Source organism: Carya illinoinensis, chromosome 13 (assembly GCF_018687715.1).
Source record: "Carya illinoinensis cultivar Pawnee chromosome 13, C.illinoinensisPawnee_v1, whole genome shotgun sequence".
In the NCBI taxonomy this organism is placed as follows: domain Eukaryota; kingdom Viridiplantae; phylum Streptophyta; class Magnoliopsida; order Fagales; family Juglandaceae; genus Carya; species Carya illinoinensis.
The window spans coordinates 2,410,252-2,437,698 of record NC_056764.1 but is presented as its reverse complement, the minus strand read 5'-3'; the positions used below and the strand labels follow the sequence as shown (position 1 = coordinate 2,437,698).

Here is a 27,447-nt window from a genome sequence, read left to right as displayed (position 1 = left end):
TTTCACTTGAAATTGAAATGATCAAAATGAGAGACTCAGAGCCAGTTAAAATACCCCAGAACGTAGCTCGAGCCGAGATATATCCTACTGATCGAGGTGGTCGTGGCAGTAAACCCGGCCCATGGTGATCAATCTAATAAACGTTTCATTTATTGGTTATTCAGAATTTGAATCAGTGAACAAATTATATGCTAGAATAATGTTACTTGGTCATCTTAAACTTACTACTTAGAGTACTGGCTTCATCCAAGCCCAGCCAAATGCAAAATATAGCTCATTTCTTCCAAATGCAGCTGAAAACAGACCCACTTTTCATATTTGGCACCCACCAAATATATTTTTTATTCCAGTTTAATCTCACGAGTCACAATGGCATCTTTTCCTTTCCCTCACTTTCTTTTCCTTCCTACGTATTCTCTCTCTCTCTCTCTCTCTCTCTCTCTCTCTCTCTCTCTCTCTCTCTCTCTCTCTCTCTCTATATATATATATATATATTTTTTTTTTTAATTTATTTTTGGAAGGTGGTGGGTACATAGAATTTTGAGCAAAAAAGGTCAAGATTTTCAATTATAAAAAACCGTGGCCCCCCTAGCTATAACGTGGCTCCGCCACTGATCTTTGTTTTATCAATGTCTTCCTGCTAGCTAGACTAGTTATAAGCTGCAAGCAACTGATGATATGCATGCTTGATATCATGCACCATACTCAATTCAAGAAGCCAGAAAACAAAAGATCATATCTGTGGTCGATCTGATTGGTTTTGTAGTATTTATTAATTTGGGGTCTCAAAATATTATATATGGCTAGAAGACAACTTGGACAGAATCCTAGGCATTGATCAGTTTAAGTTAGATACAAAAGATCGCAATGACTAAGTGATGATCTGGTACGTACCCATTTGGTTCCTATCGATTTCAATAAACGTCTAAACTTAGAAAACTTGGCTGCGTTCTTCAGTTGTTCTCTCTCTCTCTCTGTGACATACACGTACACACAATACTCTCTCTGTAACATACACGTACACAAAATACTCAATACATGATACATTGAATAATTCGCATCAAACGGAACACCTGATGAATCTGCATTGAAAACAAAGAAAGCAGTATGCATGAATATATATTTATATATATTCGCGTTTTACAAAATATACATACAACTCATATATGATCATGACGTATATATAAACGCGCGGCCAAACTGTCTTTAAACGCTTGGGGAAATTGCGATGAAGTATCACGTACGTACGCGGCCTATACGTACTCTATATACGACGTCGTTACATATATACACCTTTAAGCACGTATGCATACTCGATCACATACATGCATGGAGAGAGTTACGTATTTGACTGTCATGTCATGTTTCATTAAAATTCTTTGGTAAGAATTACTAACTATTTTTTTCCTTGTTTTTAGATGAAATCTTTTTGTTCATCAAATAAGAAATTAATAATTGAATGATTACATATATTTAAAGCCCTTTACACCACATACTATCCACGCGATATAATAGGATTTAAAAAATAAAATTTAAAATTTTAATCTTACAAATCAAATGGATGTTGTGTAGTGTAAATAGAGACTTCATCGTGACTTTATTGGATCTTGATTTTCAATATGGGAATCACTTGTATTATACATACACGATATATATATATATATAAATGTATATATATTCTTGTTTATTCGAATTATGAATGATATCATTATGTATCTGTATTCCATTGAAGGTACAGCCAAGCTTTTCATGTGTAGATGGGTGAAATCAAACGTACCTCTCAGATCTGGATTGTCTTGTTTTTGTGAACGGCTTTTAATGTGTAAATGGGTGAAATCAAACGTCGTACCTCTCAGATCTGGTTTGTCTTGTTTTTGTGAACGGTTGTTCATGTGTAAATGGGCGAAATCAAACGTACCTCTCGGATCTGGTTTGTCTTGTTTCTGTGAACGGAAGATAGATGAAGTCATCAAATACGTGCTCGTTGTGATTGCACAGAAACAGGTAGATTGAAAAACCTGTTTAGCTACCAGCTTCCCCGCCTTATCTTGTTATAACATACGTATGAATTATGTTGTTTAGTATTCAAACTTGAACATGATGGATGCCAATGTTTTCCTAAGATATTGTCATGCATGAGAGCGGAGCGCAAGGGAGAAGTTCCTTCCAAAACAGACAAATTCATCCTAAATATTGCATCGTTTGTCGAAACTATTTCTTCCCGGCCTTACGTTAATGCAGCGACGTCGATCGACACAAACTCACAGGCAACCTTTGAAAATGGCACAGAAAATTTGAAGCGATATTGGTCACATGCAGCTAGCTGCATCATGTCATGTCATCATACTAACGCATTAGAAAAGCTTTCTTTGCTTGGTCCTCCCACAAACTGCCCCATGTGAAACATATATGTCACCTACACTACTACCAACTAAGAATCTCTAAAGAAGCAACCCATGCAACTTTTGTTATAGCTACTCGATCTGTCTGTTTTCACGAATTTATTTGCTCTAGACTGATCAAGACCAAAACCGGAGATCATCATCATCATCTGCCGATCTGGAGTGTGTGTATACTGAAATTTCTAATGTATCCCTGTAAAATCACGAAATTGTCTACCAATTTCCTTCAACAAATTGGTTAGATCTCAATTATCAAGATTATATAACAAATCAAATACTTAATGCAAGGGCAAAAATTGGCTAGGATTAGATGACTAAATGATAAGGTTTATCTTATCATTATTTGATTAAATTTGGATGAATGTAAAATAAGTATTGATTTATATCTAAACAATATTGAGTCTATCTAGAAGTCTTAGGAGTTGTTTAGATAAGTCCCTGAAGTCAAAATCAAGTTCTAATAGTTTTGCACTTATCCAAAAGAAATCTGAACAGAGTTTAGTCTATAACAGAAGAAGTTATCACGAAATGTTAGCAGTCCGTCGGTACGCATTTTCGCGTCTGTTGCTAATCGTCAGCAGAGTCCTACTGCGACTAGAACTCTTTCCAGACTTTCTATTTAAAGGGATTCGGTTTTGTATCTTCTCAAGCACTTTGAGCCACGAATTTCAGAGAGGATATTTTGAGCATTTATGAGAGAATATTCACTTGAGAATTTTCATGGAATTTTTCATATCTTCTTGAGTGTGATCGTACTTTGAGGGTGAAGTAACATCGATTAGATTTCAGCCTCTGGAATTCCAGAAGGGAAGTCAATATTTGAAAATCGCTAGAGGTTCTGGCTGCTACTGCGGTAGAAGACAAACGGGTCGTTTGTCTAGGCAAGTAAGAGAGTCGAATTGCAAAGGTTTTGTAATTGATTATTACTTGTAATTGTTCTTCAAATAATAAGATTGACTTTCCTGGATTTGGCTGCCCCGTAGGGTTTTACCTTTAAAGAGTTCTTTAAAGGGTTTTCCTTCATAACCAATTCTTGTGTCTTGCAAGTTTGATTATTTATTTTAAAGTATTTGATTCGTTTCATAATCTTGATAAATGAGATTTAACCTATTTGTTCAAGGAAATTGGTAGACAATTTCGTGGTTTTATAGGGGTACCTTGGAAATTTCACTTAAAATAAACAATCAATCTTGTAAGACACAACGATTGGTTATGAAATAAAACCCTTTAAAGAACTCTTTAAAAGTAAAACCCTACGAGGTAGCCATCTTTGAAGCTTCCTTATCTTGACTTACTTTAACAAAAATAATATATTCTGATGAAGTGGCAGCGGATGATAAATCTTTAAGTTCTATACCTTGAGAAGTCATATACCCTAAATCCGTGCAATCACAACTAAATTTTTGAAAACTCAACGTCTCTTCTAATTTCTGTGTTGCAGTTTTTTGCTTGCACTCTTGAAGCTTTTCAAATTCTTTTTCTAGGGCAGCCTTTTGATATTTTAATACTGATACCTCAACACCAGAAATTTTTAATTCTTCAAAAATATTATTTTTCTCATTCTCCACAACAATAAATCTATTATACAACTTTTTGTTGAGTTTATTTAATTTGATTACTTCTTCACACACGTCATTGTATGCTTCATGTAAACTTAATTATTGGTCAGCATCAACAAGTAATATATCTGAATCACTGTAATCACAACTACTTTTAGATTTTGTTAGTACAATCTTAGGAAAATCATTCACAATAGTAAAAAAAAAAATTATAAAAGATTTTTCATTATTAGATGATGAGGTTAAACTTTCAGAATCTGAACTGTCACTAAGTATGACATTCAATGTTTTTCCTATACTTTTCTTGAAATTTAGACATTCAATTCTTATTTGACCATAACCACAACATTCATAGCACTTTACTTTATCATTATTTTTAGATTTTTCTTTATTCTATTTTTCAGAATATTTTTTCTTTCCAGAAAATTCTTTATCTCTTTTTTGCTTTCTACTAGACTTTTCATTAAACATAAATTTTTTGAAATTTCTTACTATGAGATCTATATCCTCACTATTAAAATTTTCTTCATCAGAAAAATCACCTTGATTTTCTTTTACTGTTTTTAAAGCAATGGACTTACATTTTCTTATTTGAGGAAGTGATGATTCATACGTTTGTAAGGAACCAGCCAGATCTTCAACCTTTATTGCATCCAAATCCTTACTTTCCTCAATGGTAGTAACCTTAGGTTGAAATCTTTCAGGTAGAGACATCAAAATCTTCCTCATGACCCTTGAATCCTCCACCTTCTCGTCTAAATTAAACCTGAAATTTACAATATCATTTAGTTTAGCATAAAAATCATTAAAATTCTCATCCTCCAACATTTTAATCTCTTCAAATTTTAAAGTTAGCATCTGTAATTTTAAATTTTTTACTATTCTTATGCATTCATGTGTAATCTCTAAAATATCTCAAGTTTCTTTAGCAATCTCACACATGGAGATTCTTTTAAATTTTTCAGGAGATACCATTATGAAAATAGCGTTAAGTCCTTTGCTATTCCAATTGCAATTTCTGATTTCATCTTTCGTCCAAACATCTATAGATGTCACGGGTTTTTGTCCATTCTCGTTCAACCGAATGCCGTACATGTTCATCTAAAGACTTGAGGAAAGCCTTCATACGAACTTTCCAATAAGCATAATTTTCTCCATCAAAGTGTGATGGAATATATAATGACGTCGACATGATCTTCAAGGGCACGGATCATACTCGAATGAGTGAACCACACTCTAATGCTAATTGAAATTCCCAATGTACTCCTGTAAAATCATGAAACTGTCTACCAATTTCTTTAAATAAATTAGTTAGATCTCAATTATCAAGATTATATAAAGAATCAAGTACTTAAAATAAACAATCAATCTTGCAAGACACAACGATTGGTTACGAATGGAAACCCTTTAAAGAACTCTTTAAAGGTAAAACCCTATAGGGCAGCCAAACCCAGGAAATTTAATTTTATTGTTTAAAAATTAATTACAAGTAATTCTCAATTACAAAAATTTTGTAACTTAACTTTCATACTTGTCCAAACAAATGACCAATTTATTTTATACCGCAGTAATAGTCAGAACCTCTGGCGAATTTCAAACTATTGACTTCTTTCATGAAACTCCAGTGGCTGAAATTCAATCAACGATTTTTCACACTTGAAGCATGATCACACTCAAAAAGATATTACAAATATGAAAATTCACTAAGGAATTTTCTCACCAAAATATGTACTAGAAAGTGCTCTAGAAAATATGTAGATCTAAATCTCTATAGATCCTAACCAATATGATCTCTTAAATAAACAATCTGGAAAGAGTTCCGGTTGAAGTAAGATTTTGCTGAATTATAGAATCTATCGCGAGAATGTCTCCTGACGAATTACTGACATTTCGCGATAATTCTCTTCTGCATTGACTGATCTCTGTTCAGCTTTCATTCTGGATAAAGACAAATCCTCTTGGACTCAATTTTTACCTCAATGACTTATCTAAACAACATCTAAGACTTCTAAATAGACTCAATATTGTTTAGAGATAAATTAATAATTATTTTACATTCATCTAATAAATTCAAATATAATGATAAGGTAAGCCTTATCATATAGTCATCCAATTATTGCCAATTTTTGCTTTTGCATATACTATATATATATTTGTGCTAAATTTCCAGCCTCCAAACCCCGAAAACTTACCTGGCCTGCCTACTACAAACCTTGAATAATTGATATCGTAGATCACAATAACCAAAATAGATTACTTCTATATAAAATGAATGTTATGTGCAGGATTATAAACAGAGAAAAAGGCGGAATGAAATAAGTAATTAAATGCAAGATGATCTCCTAATCAATGTACTATTCTAGTCAAAGCACGTACGTAATATACATCAACAGATATCAAACAGCAGCAACCCACAGTTTTGAATTTCAAATATATCGTAGTATTTGGTCACTTGACGCAATATTATAAACTGTAGCACGCTTCACACGGGCACTCATGCATGCATGCAGACAGTCACTTAAACAAGGAGAAAAGCATATATATATATATATATATATTTGAGAAATGATATTTGCAATCGTGATTGTGCAAGTGGCGTGCAGTCGTTTTGAAAAAAATAAATTAATATAGGACTTATATGAAAAAAAACTAATTTTTTAATCGTGAATATTTGTAATTCCACGACTGTATGTAGCATTGCTCGTATATATAGAGAGAGAGATTACACACAAGGATAAAGCTCTGAAGCCGGGCAAGCAGTCCAGGCTGGCAAGCTAGCTCCTGATCATCTACGCGACTATTGTGGATTCTCGTCCCCCGATTTGTGCAATCATAAAATAAAACGTAAAAAGGGGGGCTCGAAGAAGAAATTGGGAAGTAAAAAGCATCAAGTACCATTGTTTTTTAAGTCTTGAGGAGATAGCTAGGGAGACGGACGAGCTTTTCCTAGTTTTAGACTTTAATAGCAGTCGAGCCCCAATATATATTTGCCATATATATATATTCTATATATTTAGATTACTAATATATAAAAGCTAGATTGATCAATTAGTGTTGTATGTATTGGGTTTCATGTTGTTGTTCATGTTAATGTTGGTGTTAAAAAATGGTGTGCATGGGTACGCGCAATTTTAATTGTAATGTTTGTGCTGCTCCATGCTATTGATCTTCTTCCTCGACCGCATGCATATATGTCAATCTGAGAAAGTGATTACCATCCACACGCCTTTTGGATCAATTCTAATTGCCAGGTAGTACGTACGTTAATTTTTTCTACGTTTAAGTACAAAGGTACGTACGTAACCCTGAACCCTCATTAATAAGCATTCATTAACATGCATGCTTAATTTATAAGGGCCATGAAGATGTTAATTTTAGGTACAATATATATATATATATATATATATATATATATATACAGGCTAAAAATTTTAAGTGCAGTCATTTTTGTGCATTCTTTTGTATACTCTAGTGATATGATTGGTTGGATATTAAAAAAAAATTAATTCAGCCAATCATATCAGTAGAGTGCGTAGAGAGTACACAAAAATGACTGTACGTAACATTACTCATACACAGACACACACAAACACTCGATCGATCGATCGATCGATCAGGTGCCTCTAATCTCTCTGTTCTCTTTATTTGGCATATACATCCAGATTTTCCTTCCAGCTTTATAGATTTGCTAGTTTCTCTTCTTCTTTTTTGACTAAACCTTGATCGTGTGATAAATGGACATTATATATATAGTACTAGTCCGCCATGTCAACTATTAATCAAGATTAAGCTAGCTAGGAAGAATCTAATGAATATTGAATAAATTGCGAAGTAGTGTTGAATTAATGCTTGCAATTAAATAGAATAAATGTAGGGAAAACTCTTTCAAATTTGGTTTTTCTTTCCCTAATCCCTCTTATTTTACTTTTCTCATTTCACCATTTCCAAATTTATGCTACTCAAGCTCAATTCTTCAATGCATGCAGATTCGGACAACTTTTCATGAAGTTCAACTATATATTATCATAATTATATATTTTTGCTAGCCTATATATAATATCATCCTCTATAAAAGATCAGTTGGAAATTCTAGGTCCATAAGGGTACGTACCCAATAATTGGCTATCAAATCCTTCAGTTCCATAAGAGTAAATATTAATAGCTCCTACCTTCGTTATCAAGTATATATGACTAAGACTCACTCCTTTCGTTTTCTTTTTCTCTCTATACAGTCACCGAACTTCAACCGTTTCTAGGATATTCCTCCCATCATTAGGCGAAGGGGATACAAAGCTTTGGCTCCGGCCACCTCCTCCTCTAGCCAGCCCTAGTGGCACTTTTGTTTATATGTTCTTCTATTTGTAATTCTCTTTTCAGTGTTTGTCCTTTTATTTTCTCTTTGTAGCGCCAACTCTCGCCAATCTATTGTCTCTCGGCATCCTCCTTCCTGCACGCACCACCTCTACAACCTCTATAGTCGCCGATCTTCATGTTTGCAGTAGAAAATTGCGATTTCGCTCAGTGTGTATGATGCATGCGCGGCCCCTGCCGTGTGCATTTTTTGTACGCAGCGGCGTCCTGGAGCAGCTTCTGTGGCCACGCATGGCCTCTTTGACTTCACCGGCCCTTGATCATTTAGATTAGCTCGTCCACTCTCCTCCTAAGGTGGCGCGTGTATTGCACGCGCAGCCACCAACGATGTTGTCCCCTCGTCGGCAACTCGACTTAGATTTCAGCTGCTATCTTATGTTACTAATTTTTCTAAACCGTGGTCTTGCAAGAGGGATCGATGACATCTCCAAAAATCATTTCAAGACAACAAGTGATAGTGCACCTACCATCTTCACCGCTTCCAGTGGAGGTCCCACAACCTCAAGTGACGGTTCCATTGTTCACTTTTATGCAAACATTGTTTATCTATCTTTTTATAAGACGGCGTCCTCTTGTAAGATATGGATAAAGACTAAGAAATTGGTTCCAAATAAACTCTTTTTTTTTTTCTTTTTTCCACTACAATACACTGTTATTTATTACTTTAGGGCATTTATTGGAAAACTCTACCCCTCTTCATGTATCATATTTTTAGTGTAAAAATATTAAACTTGCTTAAAAAAAAATAAAAAGTATATATGACTAGGAAGGATAAAATTTAAGATAGATATGACATTGCGTTTAAGATATTTAAGCCATCATAGAGTGCCCTAATTTCCTTTCTGAATTAATGCCCGATCATTCCATACATCACCATATCGAACTGACATTCTATGTGCGCACTGAGTTCTCTCAAGTTTCAGCTAGCTCTTGTTTTTCCGTAAGAGAAAGGCTTTGGCGTCTGGTAGCTCTTCCACAATAATAGCTCTGAGGTGAAAGAAAAGCCTTGTTTTGTCTGCTACTCTCTTGCATAGAAAGACCCGATTTTCACATAAATGTTGTAAAAAAAAAAATCCTAAATTCTCCCTATTTCTACTTCAGCTAACGAACGCTAAAATTGGGATATCGACAAAGAGGGTAGACCGTAGAGTGTTCAAAAAAGAAAACCAAGCTTACGGTTTTCATCTACATTAATGTAACAGGAGGGGTCCGTACCTCCTTTAGTTTAGCCAGGGCTTCCCTCGACAATCTTTTTGGTTCTAGCGCCTCTTTTTGTATGGTTGGTACAAATAATAGGAAAATTTTATGTGCAGTTATTTTTGTGAATTCCTTTGTGCACTCCAGTGATATGATTGATTATGTATTAAAAAAAAATTAATCCAGCCAATCATATCAGTAAAGTGCGCAAGAAGTATGCAAAAATGACTATATGTAACATTACTCCAAATAATATTAATCATTTGGAGGATGGTACGATAATTTCTTGCATGAACCTGTTTTTGAAAATTTAGTCCCCTTAAGCATTTCTTACTCCCAACGAACATTTTACTAAAGATTAATGTTTCATTTAGTTGTATATGTTTTTAAACATTAATATCCTAAGAATACTTCAAAGGAAAGCTGTCAAATTTGTTTCAAGAATCACACAAATTGATGTACGTACCATTCTATATTTGAATAGTGTGACATAAATTAAATTAGTAACTAACTGAAGTCATTGCAAATACTACAATCTACATAAAGTATAGTATCATATCAATTATAATATTTTTGTACGTAATAATGGAAAATTTAATAATTAGTCCTTAATTCGATGCTATGAATCGATCTTAAATATATGAGATCTTTTATTTTGTTAATTAAAAAAATAGTTTCTCTGTCAACATTTTACTTAAATGATAACATGACAACCATGTATCGGCTTAACTTTGACCACAAGACATGTAGTACCTTTTAGAGAAACATAATGCTTACAACATATGAATCATGAAGTGATCAATACAAAAAATCTAAACTACAAGTGAAAATTGTGTCTGTACCATGATTATTCGGTACAGAATTCCTCTCGATACCTATGGCGACTTGGATCGATGGAGGGGCTCTCCTTCTAAAGCTCAAATGCAACCAGTTTTTTCTTGGGATGGAGGATGCCCCGTCCTAAATCGATATCTAAGGATGGTCTACATCACTTGGGGAGAGATAGTACTGTCTATCAATGGGGGCGAAGGGTAGAGATCTGATCCTATGTATTCCTTTTTTTTTTCTTCCTTTTTTATACATATGATTTCCTTCTATATTTTTAATGTTTTATATATATATATATATACACATATATTAGACTTTTCATTTTTTATATTTATTTTTTTTAAACATGTGTCATGTCATGTGTCCGTCATTCTCCAATATAGTCATCGTTTGTTCTAGAAAAATGTTTGGGCCTACATTGAGATTTTATATAAGTAAATTTATAAACTAGCGCGATTCCTCATATTGTAAAACTCTTTTTGTTCTAAAATAGATTTAATATCTTACATCAAATTACGTCAACTTATTAGTTTATTTTCGTAAAATTTATATGAAGACCTAGCACTTTGTTTTATTTTAAATGTTTAACAAAATGTTTGCAAATAGGTTTTGTTTACACAAAATACTATAGACTTATTCGAGTGCTTTGATGACATTTCGAATAGAGGGCTGAATAGTAACCATTGGATTCTTGAACTGATCGGCCAGTGGTCTTAATGGATTGAAACCGACATCGGTAAGTTTGATTCTAGTTTGAGCCGTATTCAAATTGGACCGATATAAACAATGTTGTTTTGGGTTTGGCCTGAGGCCCTAACCCGAGTTCTACCATTTCTCCTCCTCTTCATGTTGTTTCTCTCTCTCATCTCTCTGCTCTCCCTTTGGTCTCTATCCGACTATCCACCGGTGAGACCCACCTCGCCCCCCCCCCCCCCCCCCCCCCCGCCCCCAACACACTCTCTCTCTCTCTCTCTCTCTCTCTCTCTCTCTCTCTCTCTCTCTCTCTCTCTCTCTCTCTCTCTCTCTCTCTCTCTCTCTCTCTCTCTCTCTCTCTGTGTGTTTGATTTTAAATTTTAATCTTTATGGGCTGTCCGGTTTCTAACTTTACTTCTATATCTATTTGATTATGAAATTTAACAATATGAATATATATATAGTATATTTGAAATTGTGTTCATATCTATTGCTTCCATTTTTGTTTACAACTTTACTGATCATGTCTAAAAAAAGAGGAGAACGGGTTTCAATGCATTTTTGTTTTTCTAATGTTGTGTTTGAGAGGGGCTTGAAAATTTTCAAAAGTATAAGCTTGAAAATTTGTTTACAACTTTACCGATCATGTTTAAGAGGTGTACTGTTTAGTTTTTCTAATTATTTTTTCAATGTCAAGGTTTGGAAAAGTATAAGCTTTTGCTTAAGAGACTCTAAAGCGGAAAACCGATCGAAAAACCATCGACCTGACCAAAACTAATTTGGTCGATTTTCTCTCCTTTAGTCGATCAGTTCAATTTTGCCTTTCAACCCTACCAATATAGCATTCGACTTCATTTTAGAACCAACCATACATAAACAAATATGTGGCAACTTACATGTAAGCACTCCAATTTTGGAAGCCAACCAAATCTAAACATGCTTGTCTGCCATAAATTTAGAATGAGTTGTATGGCCTATCAATGTAGATGCCATGTGGATAGATAGATAAAAAGAAGAAGTCCTCGACTTCTTATTTAAATTTAAAAACTGATGAATCAATTCATTAGAAAGAAAAAGTCAGGTGTAGCTGATTTCGTGTTGACCAATGATTGATAGGTAGGAATGGCAAGACCTAAATAAGTAATCTTGGACATCTAATAAAATAATCTTCGCCAATTGCAATCTCTCAGCATAGGAAAGGGTTCTTTGATGCATTCCTTCCTTGTAGCATAAGCCAAGTCATACCTCTCTAATAAGTAAGCGTTGAGTTAAAAATAGTTATAGATCTCACGTATAAATTAATGAGTTTTGAGTTGAAATGAGTTTAGTAATTTGAGAATTAAGTATTTAGATATTAGACTTAGTTTAAAATTAAACTGAACTCAGATCAAATTCCTAACAAAGTCTAAGACAGACGTCCAATTTCTGTTTTAATTGAAAGGTTCGGATGACTCAAGTTCATCTTATAATATTTATTATTATCTAATAAATATTTTAGACAATATTGAATTAATAATAAATATCTTAAACTCATATTTAATTGTCTATCTTTCGTCCAATCGAAACTCTCAAAGTAAAAATTTCAAAACATCTTTTTTAAGAAGAAGCATTCCTTTTAGATATTAAATTTTTATAAATTATTTTCCATTTATTAATTTTTTTTTTTTGGCACAAAACTAACGGCATGATTAAAAATTTAACAGAAATGCTTGGTGTACTCGATTTGAAGCGGTAGATTTTTTATTTTTTTTATTTAAATATATCTCATGAAATAAATTAATTATTTTACCATATAGATGATACAAATTCATTACGTGTCAGTAAATCAAGAAATTAACACGTTCAATGAATATCAGTGAGTACACAGTGGACAATCCATTTAGAAAAACGAGAGGCCAAGATTTTACTGTTTTTGGGGCCCGGTTGAAATGCACGGTCAGATTGCTACTACGCAAAGTAATAAGTGGTTCCGTGTCGCACACAAACATAGCTCCTGTTCTTTTCAAAACCTCCTCTTTCTTCTCTGGAACGCAGAGAAGGTGCTCCAATGGAAATAAAAGCAGCCGCAGAGAGTGAAACAGAGATCAGAGCGTGAGTCTCAGTCGCTAAGGGACTGGGTGGGCGAGTTGTGAGTCAATTGTACAATATGTAAGCATGCTAAACCTCCGCTTGAAGTTTTTTCGAATATCTGTTTAAGTTTTAGATTCTGAGGAAAATTCATTCTTCTTGTAATTAAACTTTTGGATTATAAAATTTAATTTAATCTTATTTTTTCGTACATTGGGTTATGAAAATATCAGTCTAATTTGGATGGTTCTGTTGGATTTTTTTCTAATTTGGGTTAGAGGTTCTGTTGGATTTGTTTGTGACAAATGTGGTTGACTATGTTGCTGTGAAATGATACCTAGATGATGTTGAAAACGTAATCCCAAATCTTTAGAATAATAAGTATAAATCTACCAATATGGAATTTTAGTCTCACAAAAATTTGCATAAATCCTTGACCTTTTATTTGTTTACCGAACAAGTAACTAAGATTAAAAAAAAAAAAAAAAGGGTGTTAATTATGCAATCCAATTTGACATTTTTAGCTTGATTTATTCATCATAATCCCAGTTACTCCATATTTGGTATCACTCTTCAAAAGAGCAACTGAAACTTCCTCCCCCGCTTCTTTTGCACTCGTAATGGGGAGTACCCTTTTGCTAGTGTTGTTATAGAAATTAATGAAATTTATGGGTTAACTAATCTACATCAATGATATCTAGTTTATGAAGCAGGAAGATGTGGTTTTGTTAACAGGCTTATTCTGTAGGTAACAAAATACATTAAAGTACAATTTTTAGGTGTTGAAGGTTTTGAAGCCTTTGATATCACCATTGGGTTTGTTGTTTGGTGGTTTGTAGTTTGAAGGTAAAATACTTTCAGAGAAAGTCATTAGATTACTCCCATAGATGCAAAAGCTTTTTGATGTAAGGGTATTCTATCACTCAAAGAAAGGAAGTAAATACTGCTTTTACTTTTTAGTTGTGATCAAGCTGCATTTCCTTTTGACATTAAGATATTTGCAAACTTTTAACTTTTATTTTATTTTATTTTATTGTAAGCACTAATCGTCACCATTTTTCATTTTATTTATACTTCATTTGTGCTGCAAGTAGAACTGCGATGGAAAAGGCTATAGTAAGACTAACACTTTTAATATATAGAAGTGAAACTATATGATTACTTCAATGATTTCTTTTGAGTGGATTTTTTCGGTGTCAACTCTTTTAGTGCAACGCTTATGGACTTGATAACTTAAAAAAAAAAAGAAAAAAAGAGAGAGACTGTAATTAAATTAAATTCTGACTTTAATGTGAACAGAAACTTGGAGGCAAGTCATAAACAAAAAAAATATAAATATAAAAAGACATCAATAAACTTTATTACTTTTATTGATGATAACGTTTGATAAGCATGCACACGCATACAGATTATGGGTCCAGCAGGGAGAGTAATCAAAACAAAAAACACTTAATTATACATAATACTAAAAACTGAAACAGAAGAGAGAGAGAGAGAGGGTAAGCAAACTAGATTGATGAAAATAGAAAGGAAGCAGGGAATGCAAGATATCTCTCAACGCTGCCTCACTGTTTCATGGGATTCTTCTTCAATGTATCTATAAACCTTTGACCATTAATGACATCATTGTTTGAGAAGTAGTCTAGAAAATCTTTGAAGCTGAATTCCTTATAAAACGCTGGATGCTCTAAGTCCACAAGTTTCTCTGCCGGCCCCTTTTTTTGGTCCATAGCAAAACTGTGAAGACTTGCTATTGAAAACCGCTTTTTCTCCGAACTAACAGTTGCCCGATGAATGACACTCTTGTATTGACCGTTGCTCATTACTTCCAGTTGGTCTCCAAACTGTACTATAAGACCTTCTTCAACAGCAGGAACTGAGAACCAGTTCTTGTTGTGGTCCATGACTTGAAGGCCTGGACAGCTTTGAAGTAAAATGGTTAGGGAGCCATAGTCTGAGTGAGGTGGCATGCCTAACGTGAGCTTTGGTTGAGGACATGCTGGGTAGCAGTTCACAGCAAGGACTTGTGAGCCATTCTCAACATCGTCTTGTAAGTAATTAGGATTTAGCCCTAAGCTTTCTAGGACAACTTCCATGAGTTGCTTTTGTAGCACTTGAACAGCTTCCGCATAGTGGCCCATCTTTTCCCTGTCAAGTAAAAAAGAGTGGTTTTATACGTTTGTATGGCTTGGATAATTTTGCTGAAGTTATTGATGTTTAATGTTTCTGAATTTCTACAAATAGTTGTCTTGTTTGCACCTTAAAGATTGCATATCTGCTCTCAATTTAAAAATCTCCATAAAAGCTTTGATTTGAAGTACCCCAGGGTAAGTAGTGACTCAAAATAATGGCATAGGTTTAGAGGCTTCAAAAACCCAATAGGCTACTTACCTGTAGCTTGGAGGGTTCGATGGCCATAGATGGATCCAATTGGAAATTGGATGGGAGTAATGTTTGATGAAGTCCCTCCAAAAGTGAATTTCATCCCTATCATGATTTAAACTTGTCCCATACCTAACTGGCTCGTGAACATTATCTGATGCATGAAGCATTTTCTCCTCAAGGGGCAAGTTAAAGAACTCGGTTGCAGCATCTAGGGCATCTTTCATGACTGATGGGGGAATTCCATGATTAATCACCTGCAAGTATCATTTTTTCACAAAAAACTTGGACATATTAATATTGAAATAAGGAAAACATGATCATAACAATTAAAATGTATGCATGCATTGAAATCATACGTAAAAAACGCTATATTCTGTAGCATAACAAAATTTCCTTATTTGAATTAGTGAACAAAAGAATATCATTACACCTAAAATGAAGCCAAGTTAATGATATTAGTACAACCTTATATATATTTGTAGAACGTTATTATGGAAAAATATGGACATATCTTGGTCATGTGCATGGTATTGTTCCTACAAGGTCATGGATTATATATATACCTGAAAGAACCCTATCTCCTTACTAGCAATCCGAATCTCATCCATCGTTTCAGATCGAAGAGAAAGATGCTGTAAAGACGAAAGGTCTATAGTAGGAAGGTTGGTAGAGGGGTTCTTAATATGGTCGGGGTTTGGGCGTTGTGAGGAAGGAAGAATATAGCGTTGAGGAACATGAGGTACCCCCAATTGGGTAAGGGTCATTGCACTTGTAAATGAAGTAGCACCTTCCATTCTCTCACTATATCTCTCTCTCTTTCTATCTCTCGTGCTTTTCCTTCTTTGGAATGAACTGGTTGAACTAGAGGTGTCCTCTATTTATAAGCCAGAGTAGGAACTAATGAAATGGCATTAGACCCATATTGCTTGGTGGTACAGTTACAATGGATCTCTTGATTGAGATAGTTATTGTAAGCAGCTTTGTTGTTCGTAAATATGATAGAGAGAGTGTGTGCGGTTCCGTGGACTTTTTCAGCCGCATGATGAAATAAACTTCGATCAGTTACGTGGAGGAAAACTCCAGGTGAAGTAGGACCTGATATGCTGAGATTCAGGAGCCTGGAGTCTGGACAGGAATTATATGGCAAATGTGTATAGGTCTTTAAAGTTGGAGGTGATTTGCACGCGCCAAAATGCATGGGACCATGGCCATTGATCGCCAAGTTCTCACGTCAGATATGGGAGATATATATGGGAGATTTTTGTTTTAATATCTTGGAGTGGTTGTCATTTAATACAATGATACGGTTAGCATTGAATTGGTGCACTTGTTTGATTCTGGGGGACCACCGAAGCCACTGTAAATGGCCTACGACTTCATTTTCCTTTTCTCTTCTTTTAATTATATACGTATTCTATATTAATATCTTCTACTCTAATATTCATGTACAGATCATGTATCAATCTCTTTGGATTTTTTCATATGTACGTCCGCCATCTTTAAGCTAGCTCCTGTTCAGTGCAGTCCATATTCCATAACTCTATGGACACGGTATATATATATATATATTTGTTTAATTAGTAAAATTGCATATATATTCGAAAGGCAAATACAGCCATATAATATGGCACCATGGAGGAGTTAACAGTGGACTGATAAGTGATAACTTTAATCGTTATGAAAAGATCGATATCCATGCATTACATCTGCATAAAAGCAGTATATACGTATACCCGGCGACTAGGCCGCCACATTGCGATCATTGAAAAGGTTGTCTATGTCGAATTCCGGTTATTGGTCTAAGTCCATTAACAATCCCAATCCCAGGTGTGTTCCAAACACAAGATTCATGTCCCCATGGTATGAAATATTGAGGCCAGCCATTCCGGAAGGTAACCACCCAAGTCCATTGGACTGTAACACAAACCAGCTTTATACTGATTTTCTGCACATTAACTAGAATTCTCGATACTCTAGCTAACCAGTTTCTTTCCAACTTACTGCCATTATGAAATACTTGGAATGGAGATCGAGGGCCATGCGATCTACATTAGAAGTTATACCAGGTGGAGTCATGGGCATAGACGGTGGAAGGATGGCTCCTGATCTGTACTTGATCATGTTAAGTATTTGGAATGATTGTAATGCGCAAAACTTCAAAGATTATGAAACAACTTTGCCAGTGTTTGAACCACATAACATATATATGCAGATTATGACATCCTAGCTCTGATCTGAAGACAGTTTGTAGTCGTGACTGAAGAGAAGAGTTTGATGATTTGCAGTGATGATATACATACAAAATTACTGCTCACAAAATTGGAAGGACGTTCCGATCGGGCAAGTTGATCATTACCGTAATGATTTTCATTTTTTTTTTTTTTTTTTTTCCCACTGAATCAAATCAAGAGGAAGGCAGGCATCGGGCATGGTATATATGTTGAGGGTGTGGGGTATAATCAATTATTGAGTGGTTTTACGTTATCTCGAGGGGAATTAGGATAATGAGTCGACCAAAATGGACAAAAAAAAAAACAGTTTGACTTAACCAAACAGTAGATTCTGATTTAATCCCACTACAAAGTGATCTACAAGAGTATAGGCATAATATTAATATTACTTTGATCTTGTCCCGAAAACTTAAAAATTGAAAATTCAAGTCAATGACTAATGAGAAAGTTAATAAATTACATTCGAATCCAAGCATTGATTTACATGTGAAGATGTTAAATGATCATTGTAAATCCAAAAATGTATCTCGGAATGGACAATGGAAGAAAGAAAAAGGGCAATCCAATTGCTAATCTCCCTAAAGATGTCCCTCCTTATGGCTCTTGATCATAGATTTAGCATAAATCCAAGAGGCTTTTGATTCTTAAGAGACGAGCAGTAACTCAAGACAATGTGTAGTTGCCTCTTAATGTGAACTCTCTCGGCCCAATTACCTCTCAATCTGCAAAATCATTAAGACAAAAGTTTCTGCATGATTTGGGCCAACTTAGTGAGACAAGTCTATCTATACGCTGCACACTATCTATTAATTGTGGTATTTAATCAGAGGAAATGGTAAGATTGCAGTGGTTGATCATCCGACAAACTTTCCTGTAATTAGCAGTTAGGAACGGGTAGAGATTCCATGGCTGTCATGGCTATATATATACTTACAAAGAGGAGATAATATACCTTCTGCATGTGCACAATGCTGGGAGAAACATGCTAAATGATTAAAGGACGTCGTTCATCATGTTAGCCTGTCCAGATGATTAAATTCTAGCTTTAAGCAGACATGTCAAGATAGAAGAGCCATGCAAACTTTTTATACTTTTCAAAAACTCTTTTCCTCGGTCACTGTTCAGAATCAGGATTATACATGTAGATCATCACATAGTGACATGAGTTAGGCCGGCTCATCCGGCTGATACTTGTTCAAATATTGGTATAAAATGGAAAGCACAAATCTGAGAAACAGCTTTTGGTTTTATATTAGTTAGTGATTAAGTGAGATGCCGCAAGGGTTGGTATGCATGCATTGACCTTATTTTTGTTTAAGAACCCATGCATATACATGCATACAGAGACCAACTCTTGTCTGGTGCCTAACTACTTTGACATCCCAACCAAACCCGTGACAATATATATATGGCCAATATATATAATGTTTGCTTCCAGTATTAGGTGATAGTAGTATGTATAAACAAATGAGCTGCTATATAAAATCATTTGTGGACGTTGCTCGATTCTTTTTTAACTTGGTTTTTAGTTTGTATATTGGGTTGGCTTGGCAAGCTTGGTAATGTTCGATCCAATGCAATCAGAACAAGAAAAAAAGTATCTAATTAACATGCCCCTCAAAAGATCTCTCTCCAAAACAGACTTGTTGGAAAATGTATGGTCAGAGGAGAAGATGCATTCATATTATAATGTGATTTATCGAGGAAAAAAGGAAGCAGAAAAAGGATTACAAAGATGCTTGCAATAGATTTATTTGATTGAAATGGATTTCAGTATAATCCGAGGAGAAAAGCTCAAAAGAGATTTGGAAATAACATGAGGCTAAACTAATAGAGAAATAATAGTTGCAGTCGTGAGTGTACAAGTGTCGTGCAATCATTTTAAAAAAAGTTAATAAATATTAGACCCACATATAAAGAAATTAATTTTTTAATAATAAACCTCACTCTTTTTCAAAATGACTGCATGGATCTTGCCATCTTGACACTAAAAAAGATCTTTTTTCATCATATTTGCTTGTGAAAAATAAAATCCATGAAACCAAATGGTTCCAGAAGGGAAGTCTAGGTAGAGATACTCCTTATCGTTTTCTTTGTCCTAAATTCCTAATTACTAATACGATTTTCAATATGTGAAGATGAGGATGGGTGAGATTCTCCTAACTAATATTTCCATTAAGATGATGGTGATCTATATCAAGATTAGGTGGAAATCATCATAAAAGAATATCAGAAAATAAAGGTGCGTTGAAAGCCATGATGTATTGAAAGCTATCTGAGTAGCTAGTAAGCAGCTCTGCCACGGCACCATCAGTTTCTACTTTCTATATTCCCTTCAACTGAATGAGCTTGCTTGATTGTGTTGACATCGCTAGCTTAGTTATATTTTAAGGTAGAAACTCGTTTTTTAAGATTAAATTTGTCCTACTCCCATAAGCTTTTAGCCAGCCACTAGAGAGAGAGAGAGAGGGAGGGAGGGACAAAAGTCTGAATGCATTAGGTAGACAGGGAAGGACAACCACCTAAACTAAACCAAATACCAACTCCATTATAATCAAGGTTCTAGTTCCTGATAGGATGAGTTGGTAACATAACTAATACGGGTGTTTGGCGGCGACTTTTCAATTCCTTTGTATTTTTAATAACATTGTAACATATGTGTGTATTCGTTTAAATGTCTATATAACATATGATCTGCTATAAAGCCCTCTGACACTCTTGCCACCCCTCAACTTTTAGGCACAGATAAAAAGAGCTTTGAGACATGGCCATGACAATTTTTACTCTCCTCATTCTCGTGCTGGCCGCACCGGCGGTGGTCTACGGAGCACAGCACGTAGTTGGTGGCAGCGCTGGTTGGAGTCAGACAACCGATTACAGCACCTGGCTAGCCGGTGAAACATTTACAGTTGGTGACACTCTTGGTATGTTATTTCCTAGCTCACCCTCGGCTGAGATTCAGATAATTTGTATTACTGTTGAAAGTTTTTGAATTTTTCTTGTGTCTGTATTATTGTGTTCCTGCTCCTCTTGGCTTTCTTTGACCAAATTTAAATTACACCAAATTTAAATTACATACAGAAATAACTTTTATCTCTATGTATATGTTTATTTTATTCGAGATAAAATAGAACAACAAAAAAGATCTAAATTCTTGTTTCCAAAGCCTCGGAAGGCTTTTGATTTCCTAGTTTATCCAGGTCAGTTCCCTATCATTTTCTGTTGATTCCAAATCGAATTGACGCACGACTCATCTTTTACCAAACAGCAGGACAGTCAGAAGATATCAAACTTCTTCGTTTCAAGCCCTTAGAACCCAACAAAAACAAACCGCTACAGAACTTACAACCGGATTGAAACCTTTTTAGACCCTATAACCTTTAGATCTAGGCAAGGCTTGACACAGAACTAATCCATGTTTTGTTTGGACAGGACCGTACAATATTACTATATTCCAGTTAGACATATCATGACTTCTGATATAAAGTTGTAGTTCCTTTTTCTGGCTCAACTTGGTGTAATGTTTGAATAAAAATTTCTTTGACACGTATATATAATTCATCGAAGTTATTACTCTTCAAAACAGTGTTCAACTACGACAGCACCCACAAAGTGGATGAAGTACGTCAAAGTGACTACACAAACTGCAACTCTGGCAATGCCATTGCATCCCACCAAGGCGGAAGCACAACAATCAACCTATCCTCGCCAGGCTACAAGTACTTCATATGCCCCACAAGCGGTCACTGCGCTTTGGGCATGAAGCTAGCAGTCAATGTGGTGGCAGCTAGCACCACCCCATCACCTCCCCCCGGCTCAACTACTCCCTCAGACAGCACTCCGCCCTCCACCACCGTTTCACCTCCTCCTCCTCCTAGTGGAGCCACCATTATTTCTTATACCATGAACAATATGATGTTTGTGTCTTTGCTCGTGTCGGCAACCATGTTTGCATTCATGGGCTAGCTAGCTAGGCGAGAGGCAGTGCTATTATATTCCTATAGTGTTCCTGTTGGTTTGTTGAATTGCTGTCGATCTAATGTTGAGTGAAAAATTTCATGTACTTTCCTAATATGTTATCTCACTTGAAATTCACTTACCGAGAGTGAGGTCAGAGGAGGCTTTCTCCTCCTGATGATCTAACTTTTGAGATGGATGATTGATGTCGTTGGGCCCAAGGTCATCGGCACATAATTTAATTTAATTACTACAAAATCAAGAATAATTATTAGGTATATTCAGAACATGAACACAGTAATTTTTTAATACCATTTATTAAAAATTAATAAGTTTAATAATATATCATAATATATAATAAATAAATAATTTTATTTACAAGTCTCACATCAAACATATCATTAATATAAAAATCTGCTACATTAATTTACCTAAAAAAAATATTAGTTCTTTGAATTTTATATGAATATAATCGGACTTTACGCACCAAGTTTATAAATAGTATTACTGCTTAGGACAAATCAAAATTTAAAAGAGTAATGCTACATACAATTTTGAAGTATACAAGCATCATATAATTACTTTAAAAAAGACTGAGATTTATTATTAATAAATTAATTTTTTTAATGTGGATCCTGTATTTATTTATTTTTTTTAAATATAATATTTATACACTCATGATTATAAATATTATTTTTTAATCCAAAAAGTCGTCGCACCTTCTAATTAGAATGGGTCGTAAAAGAGTAGTCTATCCCGTTCGATTAGGGCCCAAAACGTAGAAGCCCAAACAAGAACGAAGGAAAGGGCTCGAGGAACTCCCACTTAAGTTGGGTTGTAAAAGAGTAGTCTGTCCGGTTCGATTGGGCTCCAAAACGTAGAAGCCCAAACAAACGAAGGAAAGAACTCGAGGAACTTGGGAAGGTCTGTGAGAAGTGCGCACTGGAATTGGGATTCTCATCGCAGATGAGAGAGGGAGAGAAGTTGGGAATGGCGGGAGTGATGGAGGAGTTCTACGTGAGGTACTACGTGGGGCACAAGGGTAAAGTTCGGACACGAGTTCCTTGAGTTCGAGTTCCGTTCCAATGGTATGCTCCGCTACGCCAACAACTCCAACTACAAGAATGACACCATGATCCGCAAGCAGGTCTACGTCACCTCCGCTGTCCTCAATGAGTGCCGCCGCATCATCCTCGAGAGCGAGGTACCTGCAACTCTCTTCCGTTTTCCATTTTTTTTATTTTATTTTTGGTCAATTATGGGGTTTTAATGTCTTATGGACGGAGGTGATTTGATCAGATGTTTCGTTTTAGGTTTCATTTTTGGCTCTTTTTTTTTTTTTTGTGATTTTATGGGTCTCTCTGGTTTAACTTTTGTTAGTTTCTGCTCGCGGATATCCTGTTTAGCTGCTGATAAAACGGAGGAACTCTTTTAGCCGAAGTGAGACAAAATTATTTGTTTATGTTCTGTCGTCAGGTTTTTTTCATTCCAGTTCTAGAGGATCTCTCTTATACTTACTCTTTCTAACGCTTATGTTTGTTTGTAGAACTTTTTATAGCTTTCTTAGGGTTTAGGGTTTCTGTTGTCTATTTATTTTGATTATTTTCGTTCTCTTCTCTCTCTCTCTCTCTCTCTCTCTCTCTCTCTCTGATTCCTGAGAAAACAATGCAGGAGGAGATAGAAGTGAGAATTTTTCACACCGTATCAGTTATAAAATTAGATTTTTCATACAGGAACAATTATACGGTTACGCATTTTCTATTTGTTACTCTTCCATGTGTGTCAGTTGCAGACACCAGTGTCAAATAATGGGACAAAATGCCTAGATCCGTAAGGATATTCAATGTGGTTCTCCACCCCTAAATGAAGTGCAATCTGCTTGATGAGCTCTCTTTTTTTTCTTTTTCTTTTTTCCTTTTTGTGATTTGTCACGTGTTTGGTGAATGCGATTAAACTTAAGGTTTTATAGCCTTTTGCCAGTTTATGGATGATTTCGGGGTTGTCTGATGGGTCATGGTGTTAACAAAACAAAGGCGGAGAGAAGGGCGGGGGGCAAGGGACTTGATAAAGATTTAGTTGTTTACACTTGTCGAATTTACAGCCAGGTTCAAGAGGAAAGAAACTGTTGTTGAGCTTTACAACTGCTAGCATATGGTATCTGAGGATTTTAAACTCTATGTTGTTTTTTTGAAATCTGATTGAGTTAAAGATTTTAGGCAAAGCTATTAATATGATATGAGCATGGTACCATTGTTAACATTTTGTTCCATATGTTATCGATGCGCGATACTTAGTTGTACTTGTATCTTGTTTTCTTCACCAATCTGATTAGTTGAGCGGTTTGTGAGTTAGTCTGTAATTTTTTTCCCAGTTAGGTTTTCACTAATGCCTTATCATGGGGGTCTTATAAGCTGGTATGTGGGTGTTTTTGTTTAGATGCTGAAGGAAGATGATAACCAATGGCCAGAACGGGACCGAATTGGAAGACAAGAGCTTCAGATTGTGATGGGGAATGAGCATATTTCTTTTACTACTTCGAAGATTGGTTCCCTCGTTGATGTCCAGAGCAGTAATGACCCTGAAGGGCGTCGCATATTCTATTACCTCGTTCAGGTCTGCTTCTATGCACTGTGACGTCCCAACTTTCCATATGGTTGCCATTTTGGAAAGTGGTCGGTTAGGAAACTTTCTCATTTGGAAAGTTATATGCTCTATAGGAAGAACACTGAAAAGTACTGCAAAATAGAAAATAGACACAGGGACTTAAAAATTAGGGTTATAACCATAATTTCCTTAGTTGACCACATGAGCCCAAAAACTGGAATCTAACCATAATCTTTTGAATGCTTGAATTTATCCTCTATTTTGCCTTAATTTTCCATATCTATCATCTCTCTGGAAATTTTTAGGCTCAATAACCTCATTTTTCATATATAACGTATAACTTTCCTAAGTGAGAAAGTTTTCTAATTGGGCACGTTCCAAAAATCAATACCTTTACCTTACCACTTGTAGCTATGGAAATTCATGGCATTACATGCACTTTCGTTTTATGTTTTATGGTGTACCTTTTTCATAATTTGTATTAGCAAGAGAGTATAATCTATGCCATTACAGGGCTTGAGGAGATTATTAAAATATTGAGCTTTACAGGCTCATAGTCTAGTCTAAGGGCATTTAACCACTATGTTATATTGGGTAGAAAGGCAGCTCGGTGGCCCTTGTTATGAATGTCTTCGTGTGGAGGTTGTTAAGGGGCATAAGTCAATGTGTCCTAACTACCATGGAGAATTATAGCAGCCATCCACCTTTTGGATTTCCTTGTTTTAATTGGGAGTTGTTCTACTACTCTATTCTTTGTGCTGTTAGTTGAGATCCGGTCTTCCTTTGTTCTATAGGTCTCTCTGGATTTACTGTTTTCTTATGAGTTTACATATTTTTGTTTTTGCTGTTTATCCGCATTTGTGCCCCTTGGCTTGGTTCTTATTGGCTTTTTGTGGTTGCAGGATCTCAAGTGCTTTGTGTTCTCTCTAATTGCACTCCATTTCAAGATTAAGCCAATATAGGATGGATAACAAGTTCTTACTTCTTTTTTCCCTTCTGTGATGTGCATTCGAAGTAGTTTTTGCCATGGTAACAGTTCCATTTATTTTGGGTGCAGTCTCAGGCCATTTGACATGATTACTTTTATTCTTATATTGGCATGTGTATAGGGATAGTTAGAATTGGGAATCTGTGCGCAGTGAGTGGAATTTTACAATATGTTACCTAAGCCTCTGGCTTTTTTAGTATATAATTACTTCCCATGTTATTGCACTTTTTAAGTTGTGTGGATGTGGGAAGGATAGGGGCTGCACCTACCCCTAATGTTTAGGAAATGCATGGCTCCTTTGTTCAAGATTAATTATTATCATTTGAAGCTAAAATTGAGGTGGAAAGGAACCTGATTGAATATGCTCTTTAAGTTTGTGTAATTTTCCCTTGAACACTGTCCATCTCTCGATCTTGAAACTTCTGTGTTATTTTCTGTAATTTCTTCCAATGATTTTTTTATGCCGAACCCATACTGTCTCAAAGGCTAAAGCAAACAGATCCAACACTTTCAGGTTTTTCGACTCTCAGCCTGGCCTTCATATGATTATTTAAGTCTGGATATCCAAGTTTTAACAATAGAAATTACATAATGTACTAAAAATTTATGAACTTTTACTTGAAATGTAAAAAAGTAGAAGTTTACACCATCTAGATAATATACCATTTAAATCTAATATATTGCATCCTCTAACAATGTTGATTGTCAAAAGGCACACTAGTCTAATTGTGGTCATTAATGTTAATATATATATATATATTTGGTTAATAGAGCAACATCTTGAAACTCATGCAGGACAATTGGTCTGCTAGACGGCTAGAAAACACATTCCCTCTGCTTTTTTCTCCCACTTTTTTTATAATGGACTTGGGTAGTGGGACTCCTACTTTGCAACCTACAAAAGCAAAATTGCCTCTTGGTCACTAACGTTGGAAACACTCGCAAGGCAGTATAGCTATCATGACATAATAAAGGTGTTTGCTCTTTAAGAATAGTTTGCTCGTCTATGTAGGGAGAAGAAGGATACTTATCTCGTAGCCATGCCACTATGCTAGGACCCTCCAATAAAAAAGGTGAAATGTGAAAGAGAAAGCACAAAGGCTTTCAAGTTAGGTCGGTGGGGGACGCTTAAACTTTAAGCCCTGTTTTCCCTGTGAGGATCTCGTTTTTGGGGTATATAAGATAGATAATGGGAAAAATATATTTACTTTTTGTAGATGGTTTTATTTCTCATATTTTTTTAGCTAATTAATTGGCACTGTTTTGATAATTTCATTGACTTGGTGAATGTGCAGTGCGTACTCTAGTACACTATCGGATAAACCTTCCCAAAAGAACCAAAAAAGAAGGGGGAGAGTGGGGTTTGGATCAATAAGCCCAGAACTGCACACAAACTCTTGACAGCTCAAAAAGTTCATGGCCACTACGAAAGGGATGGGACACTGTGATGTTACTGGTCCTTTTTTCTCTTGATGTTTAGTAGTCTGCACGAACTCTGAATGATTTATTAGGTACAGGTACCCATCCTGTCCAATTGAATTGAATATGGGTGATAATAGAAAAGAAGCACACCTGTTTCAACTTTCTTGTGGCAGACTCCATTGCTAAAAGGAACTTTGGTCATCTCTTTTGTGTGAAAAAAAGAAAGAAGAAGAAGAGCAGAAGAAGTTGATTTCCAACCAGCATCATGACCCCATTTTATGTGGTTCTAATTCTAATACTCTCTCTGCCTCTTCCACCATATATGATGATCTAAGCGGCCGCCACCACACTGCATTTCTTCCTCCAAAAACAAATATATGTATAAAATAATTCAATCCAATATGTATAAACTAACAAGAAGTTGACACCAACATAAGGGAAAGTCAATTTTGCTTGAATATTCTTATCAAATTTTATTAGAAATGGGTTCCAAATTGTCAGTAAAATTAAATTTTGGTTCATAAAGATCAGGTGCTTTTAGTCTGGACTGTAATTTTGTTTACCTGGGAAATCAATAAGATTCTTTCTTTCTTAAATTATTACTATAGAGCTATGAATTTAGATGATCAAATGAAACACATTGAATGTGGTCCGACAAGGGTCTTGATGGAATAGAGGTTCCACCTCAAACTTTGGCATCAAGGAATATAAAATATTGTTATATTGTATTTGGTGCATAGACA

At 35.3% G+C, this 27,447-nt stretch overlaps 2 protein-coding genes, 1 long non-coding RNA gene and 1 pseudogene across 3 annotated transcripts; 3 read left to right on the top strand and 1 right to left on the bottom strand.

Moving 5' to 3' along the window:
* Positions 1 to 12,989: 12,989 nt before the first annotated feature.
* Positions 12,990 to 17,723, top strand: LOC122291453. Its single transcript, XR_006236635.1, has 2 exons — positions 12,990 to 13,198; positions 16,119 to 17,723. It is a non-coding gene; the product is annotated as an uncharacterized LOC122291453 (long non-coding RNA).
* Positions 14,456 to 16,296, bottom strand: LOC122291452 (flavanone 3-dioxygenase 3-like). Its single transcript, XM_043099172.1, has 3 exons — positions 16,066 to 16,296; positions 15,509 to 15,756; positions 14,456 to 15,265 (listed from the first exon to the last, which is right to left on the bottom strand). Exons 1-3 carry the CDS (start codon positions 16,294 to 16,296, stop codon positions 14,683 to 14,685), a joined length of 1,062 nt encoding a protein of 353 aa, XP_042955106.1. The 3' UTR covers positions 14,456 to 14,682.
* Positions 17,724 to 20,395: 2,672 nt separating the features above from the next.
* LOC122292593 (uclacyanin-3-like) lies at positions 20,396 to 21,832 on the top strand. Its single transcript, XM_043101022.1, has 2 exons — positions 20,396 to 20,657; positions 21,320 to 21,832. Exons 1-2 carry the CDS (start codon positions 20,498 to 20,500, stop codon positions 21,697 to 21,699), a joined length of 540 nt encoding a protein of 179 aa, XP_042956956.1. The 5' UTR covers positions 20,396 to 20,497; the 3' UTR covers positions 21,700 to 21,832.
* An 833-nt stretch (positions 21,833 to 22,665) lies between these two features.
* Positions 22,666 to 26,964, top strand: LOC122292594 (annotated as a pseudogene).
* The last annotated feature ends 483 nt before the right edge of the window (positions 26,965 to 27,447 follow it).

Excerpts from the sequence above, each read along its gene's own strand:
- LOC122291452 (XM_043099172.1), bottom strand. The coding sequence starts at position 16,296 with ATGGAAGGTGCTACTTCATTTACAAGTGCAATGACCCTTACCCAATTG. Across the intron at positions 15,757-16,065 it reads AGGAGATAGGGTTCTTTCAG|GTGATTAATCATGGAATTCC; the intron begins GTATATATATAA and ends TGATACTTGCAG. Across the intron at positions 15,266-15,508 it reads TCGAACCCTCCAAGCTACAG|GGAAAAGATGGGCCACTATG; the intron begins GTAAGTAGCCTA and ends TTTACTTGACAG.
- LOC122292593 (XM_043101022.1), top strand. The coding sequence starts at position 20,498 with ATGGCCATGACAATTTTTACTCTCCTCATTCTCGTGCTGGCCGCACCG. Across the intron at positions 20,658-21,319 it reads TACAGTTGGTGACACTCTTG|TGTTCAACTACGACAGCACC; the intron begins GTATGTTATTTC and ends TCTTCAAAACAG.